Source organism: Melampsora larici-populina (assembly GCF_000204055.1).
Source record: "Melampsora larici-populina 98AG31 unplaced genomic scaffold MELLAscaffold_102, whole genome shotgun sequence".
Lineage (NCBI taxonomy): Eukaryota > Fungi > Basidiomycota > Pucciniomycetes > Pucciniales > Melampsoraceae > Melampsora > Melampsora laricis-populina.
In genome coordinates, this window is record NW_006768866.1 from 136373 (window position 1) to 146242 (window position 9870).

At 44.4% G+C, this 9870-nt stretch overlaps 1 protein-coding gene across 1 annotated transcript; it reads left to right on the forward strand.

Annotated features, from left to right (window-relative positions):
• Positions 1-1041: 1041 nt before the first annotated feature.
• On the forward strand, positions 1042-1296 carry MELLADRAFT_124527 (uncharacterized protein; the record flags this gene model as incomplete). The annotated part of the gene is made up of 1 exon (XM_007418713.1): positions 1042-1296. The coding sequence occupies one exon, from the start codon at positions 1042-1044 to the stop codon at positions 1294-1296; it is 255 nt and encodes an 84-aa protein (XP_007418775.1).
• Positions 1297-9870: the final 8574 nt, after the last annotated feature.

Genomic DNA, 9870 nt, shown 5'->3' on the forward strand with positions numbered 1-9870 from the left:
ACTGCGGGGTGACATCATAGATTGGTGCTACTTTTGACACAAGCGGAGAAGCCTTTGATACAAATGGAGAACAAAAGATCACTGTGGGGTGACATCATAGATTGGTGCTACTTTTGACACAAGCGGAGAAGCCTTTGATACAAATGGAGAACAAAAGATCACTGCGGGGTGACATCATAGATTGGTGCTACTTTTGACACAAGCAGAGAAGAAAAAAATCACTGCAGGGTGACATCTTAGATTTGTGCTGCTTTTACTGTAAGTGTAGAGGGTCTTTCAAAATTTATACACTTATCTGTGCTACAGAGTTTGCGCAGGGGGGGTGTTACCCATACAACATTGAAACAGACTTGTGTTCTAGACCTCCTACTGTTTAAGTACTCGCAAATTGAATTCAAGACCTGGTACTTGTCACTGTTGATGGTGATAGCTTCACTGTGACACTTCACTGGGAATCATGCATCTTATTACACAAAGCAAATGAATTCCAAAACACTGATTTGTGTAATACAAGTGGAGAAAGAAGTTTAAAGGGGCATCATGAGGCTGCGACTATCTTCTCCACAACACAGAGCTTGTCAATGTTCACTTTAGCTGTGCGGAAGGGAATGTGAGTGAACACAGCATTGTGTTCCATGACTCGATGCCAGGGAAGGGTCATAAAAACAGCTGAATAGCCAGTATTCAATGGATATAAAAGGGTGCCTGATTTGCTGATAACTTGCTCACTATCCAAGCATCTCATTGATTTGTTTGTTTACCGGGCACAATTGTCTTTGGTATGTTTCCCTGTGCTTTTTGTCCGCTACCCGGCTACTTTTGATATGTAGAGATATCTTTTAGACATATTGAGCTTATATGGGTTATAATCTTTACACATTTGATTGATATAGATACTATTGGTCTACATCAGCAGGCAACCCACACAATTTTTCAAAACCTATTGATATATCTTTCTGGTGAGTCTTGACATATTTTATCTATGAACTTCTTCATGGCTTTCCATAGCTAACGCTTGGTCAACACATCAGATTTTTCATCATGAATCTCAGCATTGTTGCAGTTGTGCTCATGATCTCTGTATCATTCAATCAAGTCCTTGGTACACCCATGGAAGATTTGGCAAGTGAAAATGTAGCTGCAGCAGTTGGAGATTGTTTTGTCACACATGGTGGGGATGATGTAGGCTCTGGTCGTTCAGAGGACTCAGAGCTGGACTATTACTGTTCCGTTTGTAAAGTAGATCGTGCCAGGAACCCCTGTGGTGTGTGTGCAAATCCAACCAAAAAGAATTAACTTCTATTTGATTTTCCTGCCACAACATGTGGGGTATGAGATTGCTTGTAGAACAACAGAATTTTCATTGTGACATTGGCAAGCAAATATAGGTTGAAAAAGCATTTTGTTTTTCTTTTGATGGGAATTCAGGGGATAGATTCTGTTTTACTACATCTTAAGAACACATATTTTTTTCCCCAAGGCGCAACACATTTGTGCAAGTGCATAAAATGGATTGGCACCCAGACAAGCCACAAGGGAGTATAATTTTCTAAAGCTCTCAAAGATGAAATGGTCTCAAGATTCAGTTGAATCTTGAGCAGACCTTTCAGCAAGAACATAGAAAATTATACACACGGCAGAAGGGGTCAGAAAAATATGAAAAAATAAGGACTGCATACCCCTGCATGTGCCTATCATTTTGCATACTTTTTCATTTTTTTATGGCAGCAGTGTATATCAGGTCAGAAACCCAGCTTTTTTCCAAAACTGGCACTTATTTAGTCTTTAATCTTGTGAGACAAATAAAATTGTCCATTTTGGTTCACCATATGTAATTTCTTTGCATTCTGAATGCTGAATGTTTGATTTACAATGTACACATTGGAATGGGCGGTATGTTTCTAAAAATGACTAAGGTACAGCAATCACAGTCCCCATCAGCAAAGCAAGAAAAGCTTATAAATCTTTGCCGCAATGGTTTTAGCATCTAAATGAGAATTGTAGATCCAGGGTGCGGCTTTCATGATTTGCGACTACCAAATTGATTGGAAAAAATTGGTGTCTTTGTGAATATTCAAACATTTCTGCCCAAACCTTGGTAGTTTTGGTCATAATTTGGGTTTCTGACCAAATATACCCCAACATCATTTTTCTTTGAAACATCTTCAATACTAAAGGTAAAAATATGAAAAAGTATGCAAAAGAAAGAGACATCACAGGTGGATTCAACCATAATTTTCCAATTTTTTCCAACCCCTTAAGCATTGCTCAGAATTTTCTTCATTTTGACTTTTCTAAACTCCATGGTAAATTTTTGATTTGGTGTAGCACTACGCCAGATTGCAAATTTACCGCTGAGTTTAGAAAATTAAAAAGACATAGAAAATTATACACAAGGCAGAAGGGGTCAAAAAAATATGGAAAAATAAGGGTTGCATTCCTCTGTGTGTGCCCATCATTTTGCTAACTTAACTAAGGTCCCCTCAGTGCCCCGGGGTAAAGACGCCAACAAAAAAACACAACAAACCCCCGAGGCACGAGGGGACTTACATGCAATGTCCCTTTTCCTGGTGACAAGGGAAACCACCTTTTGGTGGTAGAAAAGGGTCCACAATTGATTATTTTTCACCCAATCATGAAATTTCTTGTATATCAGACATGTTACGCGCCTCCTTCTTGCGCATCTTTTGCCTCCCTCAGAAACACTCTAGCGCGCCAATTGCAAAAGTTTTCTTTGGGGCCCAAAAAGGGTCTTTTCGAAATTTGGCATCTTGATTTGCTGCGAGGTTACAGCTTGTAAGGGTATGCCCTTACAGGCAGTGTGTACAGAAGCGTATGGGTTTAGACAGTAGTATAGTTAGTCTATTCATCCTGACTCCCAAGTGACTCTTTTCTCCTTAGGAGACTCTCCACTCGGAGTCAGGTAAGTCATCATTCAGTTCTTTCTATTTTAGTTCTCTTGTTGTGATTAGGTTGTCTGGTTGCTGATTAGAGGAGACTCTCCACTCGGAGTCAGTTTTGGGAATTCTATAGAGACGTTATATAGTTGACTTCGAGCCTCTGAGCTGTCCCACAAGAACCCAGTGAAGGTTCTATCCTGAACCTTACACTTTTTTTAACTATATCTTTTCAACTTTAAACCTTATTAGTCTTGGAATCCCTGCTGTATAATCACTCCGACTGAGTCATTGAACTCTTATTGCTGCTGCCGCTGTTCGCTTTATTCTGTTTTGCTGTTCTGATCTCGAATGTCCGATCGAAGAAACCTGCCGGCTAATTACTCTGATAATCCCGAAGCACTTCTTTGCCGACCTCGAATTACTGAAAACTTGATCTCACCTCTGTATAGTCCCCCCGCTCCAAAACCCCCGCGTTATAATTGGTACCCGGAGGTTCCGGAAACTCCTGCTTCTGAATATCGAGAATTGACAGCAAGTCAAGCTATTGATTCTGATCAATCTAGAGATACCCATCCAAAGCCGACAACTCCTGTTTTTCCCGAATCAGCTCCTCCTGTCGATCATTCAACGTCGAGTGATCGAGAAATCGTTCAGTTTTTTTTTGGGAGGTTACTCGACAGCAAAACAACACCTCGGAAATCTGTAACTGACGCTGAGTCTACACCACGACCTCCGGGAGCATACTTCGACACACCTCACGTACCAGTCAGCCGTATGATGGCGGAAACGTCAAATATGGCTATGAAGGGCAAGACTCCGTTAACGAAAATATCGGAAGAAGATCAAATCGAGTACTTTAAACAACAACTGAAGGAGGCAAGTGAGAAAAACGAGGTTTTGGAACGACGGTGTGAGAGAATTGATGCGTTGGAATCACTCGTTCATGAGTTGGCTCAAGACCGAGAAGATAGGAAGGCCCCAGTTGGAGACAATAGCTTACAGTCTTCGCGTTCCAACAACCCGTTCGCTCAATACATGGAAAACGGTCCGGTGTCTCCATCCCCGATAGTCGTTCATCAAGTACAACCACCTAGGGAACAAGGACCCCCTCCGATCAACTTCTCTTCACGACCTACTGCCAGAACCATGCCAGCACCACCGGCGTATGATTCAGAATCGGGCCAATCTCTGCCGTTGCCGCCAACGGCCATACCGTGGACGTATCCTTGGGTACAATCGACGCCAGCTGTCCGTTGGGTCGCTCCGGAAGTTGCATCTGGAGTGCTTCCTCCTGCATCACCGAGATCGCCGGGACTGCCACCACCTCCCTCAGCTCCCATTATTCAGAGTCAAGAGGAAGGAAATGACTCATCAGACGCTCACAGTGACGACTCTAGTTCAACGGTGACGGCAAGCAAAATTCGATTAGCTGAGGTTCCTAAATACAAAGGACCGTATGGCAGACCAGCCGAGTTGTTTCATTGGCAGTGGCTTACGGAACAATACTTTGCAGTTAAAGACCTGAACAATGACAAGGAACGGCTGAAATTATTAGGTTCACTATTAATTGATCAGCAAACTTCGGCCTGGTATCAGTCAGCTAGATCAGAGTTAGAAGGAAAAACGTGGTCAGAAGTGATGGACTTGATTGCATTGGGTACCTTACCAGAAGACTGGATTGCGGATATCGAACAGCAACTACGAAAGCTTCAAATCAAATCAGGCGAATCTTTTGATACCTACATCGAACGGGCTCAAGCTCTGTATCGAACAATCTCACGTTTTTCCCAAATTACTCCGAAGGAATTGGCCCAATACATCTGCTGGGGATTACCGTCAATCTTTGATAGTTCTATAAGAAAAGATTGCTTGCTGATGGAGGACAACTTCAATATGATCATCTTCATCTCACGAGCCAAGGCGACCTGGAGGGTCTTGATGGATAGTGGACTTGTTAAGGAAGGTCGTCCTCGTACCTCGACTACCAACCCTTTTGTCAACCATCAACCTTTGGGAACGGCGCCGAGCGCTACAGGAACGGGGTTCAGATCAACACCGCGGAACCCTGAGGAACGTGCGGAGAACGCCTGGAGGTATAGACAGTGGATGAAGCACTTAGGTTTATGCATGAGCTGTAAAAAGAAGTGTAACAACCCATCGTGTACTGAAACTTCGAGCATTTTCATTAGCGTCCCTCCACCTGATCAATTCAACGCCGGACCACGACCCTCACGTATTGATAATCGACCACCACCAGGAGCGCCTGCACAAAAACCAGCGGGTCGTCCAGCTATGAACAACACTGCGACGACTCGAGTGGCAGCTGTCTCAGAACTGCCTGACTTATCTACGGCAGAACTCGAACGATATGCGGAGGCCGACAGAGTGCTAGTAGCATGTTTGGAAGAAGAGAAACAAGAGAGGTGCGTGTCTTCTGGCAACAGAGAACCATCTATTATTGTGGATCTCGTGTGTAATGGGGTACTCATTCGGGACTTGTTTGATTCAGCCTGCGAAACCAATTTAATGGACGAACGACTATTGAAGAAAGCACGAATACCGCGGCGTCCTCTGGTGAAACCCGTAACTGTGGGTTTAGCACTTGAATCTGAAGGTGCACCTAAGCAGCTTACCCACTTTGCTTTTGCCAATTTGGACTCAAAGGATCCGGCCATTCAATTTGGAGCAACTTTCTTCAAGGTGGCGAGTTTGAATGGAGGTTATGATATCATATGTGGTACTCCCTTCTTGAAATTACACAAGATTGATATTTCTATTCATCGCCGTTGTATTACACATACCAAGAGCGGGCTGGTTATTTATGATCGAGATGAGTCAAGAATGAAAAGAATGAAAGAGTTGAGATGCAATGAATTGAACAAAATACCAAATACAGAACTGTTCGCGTGTGTGATGGAGAATGTGAGGAAAGTAGAGAGTGCGAGGAAGCTGTCGGAGAAGGAGGAGATGATGTTTGAAGAATTTAAGGACTTGTTCCCTGCTGAATTGCCCGCGGTAGCGGAAGGGGAGGATGATTTTTTCCCTCCCACTGAGCAACACGAATCATCAACGGTATGCCATAAGATTGTGCTAACGGATCCTAATGCGGTTATCAACGGGAAACAGTATGGCTATCCGTTGAAGCATCGTGAAGCATGGCGTAGGCTGATAGACCAGCATTTGAAAGCAGGCCGTATACGTCGATCCAGCAGTCAATACGGGTCTCCTTCTCTCATCATTCCGAAGAAAGACCCGGCGGCTGACCCACGATGGGTGTGTGATTACCGGGAATTGAACAAAGTGACTGTCAAAGACCGGTCACCGTTACCCAACCCTGATGAAGCGGTACGTTTGGTTGCGACGGGAAAGGTGTTTTCGGTAGTTGACCAGATCAACAGTTTTTTCCAAACACGTATGCGGAAGGAGGATATCCCATTGACGGCGGTTAAAACGCCTTGGGGGATGTTTGAGTGGGTAGTGATGCCGATGGGACTGTGCAACGGGCCGGCGACTCATCAAGCACGCTGCGAGGAAGCCTTGGGAGAACTGATTGGGAGGATCTGTGTTGTGTACATCGACGATATAGTTATTTTTTCTGATTCCGTAGAAGAGCATGAGGCGCATCTAAGGGAGGTCTTGACAAGATTGAAACGCGCTAATCTTTACTGCTCTTCGAAGAAAAGTAAGCTGTTTCGTCGAAAGATTTCCTTTTTGGGTCATGAGATCAGTGAAGAGGGAATCCGCGCAGACCCGGATCAGGTCAACAAGGTCACTTCCTGGAAAAGTCCCAAATCCGCGAAGGGACTCAATTCATCTCTAGGAACGGTGCAATGGCTCAAAAAGTTTGTCGATGGGCTAGGTCAATATGTAGCCACCCTCGCGCCGCTGACGAGTTCAAAACGGAAGCCTTCAGATTTTTGCTGGGGAGCAGCAGAGGAGTCGGCGTTCGAGAATGTTAAACGTTTGATCACCACCTTACCAGTTCTCAAAAAGATAGATTATGATTCAGATGAAGCAGTGTGGCTCTTTTCGGATGCGAGTGGTCATGGATTGGGTGCTGCGCTTTTTCAGGGTAAGGATTGGGAAACTTCCTCTCCGATAGCTTATGAGAGTCGAACAATGTCTCCGGCGGAGCGTAACTATCCAGTACATGAGCAAGAGCTACTTGCTGTGATAAACGCGTTGCAAAAGTGGAAATTATTGCTGTTGGGGTTAAAAATTAATGTCATGTCTGACCACCATAGCTTAGTACACCTATTGAAACAGCGGAATCTCAGTCGGCGGCAGGCTAGGTGGTTAGAAACTCTTGCTGATTTTGATTTGGACTTTAAATATTTAAAGGGAGAACACAATTCAGTAGCAGATGCGTTGTCACGAAAAGAAGCAATTGCGGCGGTGGAAATCAAAGCCAGGCTGGATGACGACACTCGTACATCAATCCTTCTGGGTTACAAGACAGACCCCTTTTGCATAAAGTTGGCATCAGCACTGCCGCTTCGTGAAGACAGTGTGCGAGTAGACGACCTCATGTACCTCGACGGCCGCCTAGTCATTCCATCATTCCGGAGGCTTCAACAAGACCTAATATCAAGGGCTCACGAATCTCTGGGACATCTAGGGAGCGCAAAGACTTTAGAGCAATTACGTAAGGAGTTTTTCTGGGTGGGAATGGCTAAGGACGTGGCAACATTCATCTCGGCTTGTGACAGCTGTCAGCGAAACAAAGCGCAAACGACTCTGCTGTCTGGACGTCTTCAAGCAACGGATGTACCCCATGCACCATTAGAAGACATCAGCCTGGACTTTGTGGGGCCATTCCCCAAAGTGAACGGTTACGACATGATATTATCTTGTACGTGTCGGTTGACAGGTTTCGTGAGGCTTGTTCCGGTATCTCAAAAAGACACGGCAGAGAGAACGGCACGACGGGTCTTTGCTTCGTGGCTGTCAATTTTTGGAGCCCCTTCCTCAATGATTGGGGATCGCGACAAGATATGGATCTCGCGATTCTGGCAACATCTCAATGCTCGGCTCAACGTGAAGGTTAAACTATCCACTTCATACCATCCGCAAACGGACGGCCGAAGTGAAAGGTCGAACAAGACTTTGGGTCAAATCCTTCGGCACCTGACAGCGTCTCGACATAGCAAGTGGCTGGAGTCGCTGCCTACAGTAGAATTCGCAATCAATTCAGCAACAAACTCGGCGACAGGTGTTAGTCCTTTTGAATTCGTCTTTGGCAGGCAGCCTCGTCTGTTTCCTACTAACTTGGCATCCCAAATACGAGAGAGTGATGCTCATCGTTGGCTGGAAAAGAGAAGAGCTGATTGGGCGGTTTGGAGGGACAAACTGTGGGCAAGTCAAGTAGATCAAGCATTACAATATAACAAGCGGAGGAAACAAGGAGTTACATTAGAGGAAGGTGATCTGGTTTTGGTGGATAGTCAAGATAGACAACAGGTGGTTGGGGGTAAAGGTCGTATGGTGTCGAAGTTGAGGGCGAGGTTTGACGGGCCCTACAAGATCAAGACGGTCATCAATGAGGGTCGAAACTACGAACTCGAACTGCCAGAAGGCGACAAAACCCACCCGGTCTTCCATATTTCAAAGCTCAAGCCGTACAGAGTCGAGGAGGATATTGAGTCTAGTACCGGACTAGCGTCCAAAAGTAAGTTTCCCTCCTAGTATGTCACCGCCACTACCTTCTGCACCTTTTGTAAAAGCAATTCCACGGCCACTCTGTGAGCACATATTCGGACACTTTCTTTACAATTAGGGCTCGGGACGAGGGAAGACTTTTCGATAACGACAATAACGATGGCTCTGTTTCACGTGTTGCTTGATTCTTTTTTTTCTCTGGTTGTGATGGTTTTTGATGAGGGCAATGAATGGTTTTTCTTTCTACTTCTTTTTTTTTCTTCTTTCTGTTTCTGAATTACTTATCTTTTAGGGGCGAGTTATGCCAGTTTTTTTCTTCTTCTTTCTTTTTTTTGATTTCTTTTCTAGTTGATGGGGTGGAATACTTTTTCTTTTTATTTCTTGATTTAGAGGTGGATTTTTTTTTCGGATGGTCAATTTTTTTTAGAGGGGGAGGGTGTAAGGGTATGCCCTTACAGGCAGTGTGTACAGAAGCGTATGGGTTTAGACAGTAGTATAGTTAGTCCATTCATCCTGACTCCCAAGTGACTCTTTTCTCCTTAGGAGACTCTCCACTCGGAGTCAGGTAAGTCATCATTCAGTTCTTTCTATTTTAGTTCTCTTGTTGTGATTAGGTTGTCTGGTTGCTGATTAGAGGAGACTCTCCACTCGGAGTCAGTTTTGGGAATTCTATAGAGACGTTATATAGTTGACTTCGAGCCTCTGAGCTGTCCCACGAGAACCCAGTGAAGGTTCTATCCTGAACCTTACACAGCTGGTCTGCGCGTATGTAAACTTGAAAGCAAATTTGGAATCCATCCAAAGCCAGGTAGACCAGCGAGGCTGGCTGGGCAAGAGCTTCCACTGCCTAGGCAGGGAGAGCGACTCGAAAGGCGAACACTGAAATGGCTTCTCTCGGTTATATATGTTTGGTCTCGCCTTGTTATTAGCTTAGGGAACTTGCCTGTTGTTCTATCCTCTCCAAGTTTTCCCTGTTCAACAAAGTATTTGCTCCTTGGCTTCAACTTTTTCCGCTCAATTGTTCCTCTTCTATTTGCTGCGTCTTTCCACGTTCAATATCTCCTCTTATCACTACACCAAATGTAATCTTTACCCGGCGGTAAAGAAAACTACTGACATAGAAAAGTCCTGAGGCAACAGGAAGAGAGCTAAAAATCTGAAAAAATATGCACCTTGTTCCTAGATGTTGGGGCGTCATGATGAGTATTTTTTTGTATTTTACACGCAGATATTGGTTTATGTACTAACAATAAACGCTGAAAATGATCAAAAGCTCACATGTAACAATACCTGAAATTTGGGTCATGAGTAG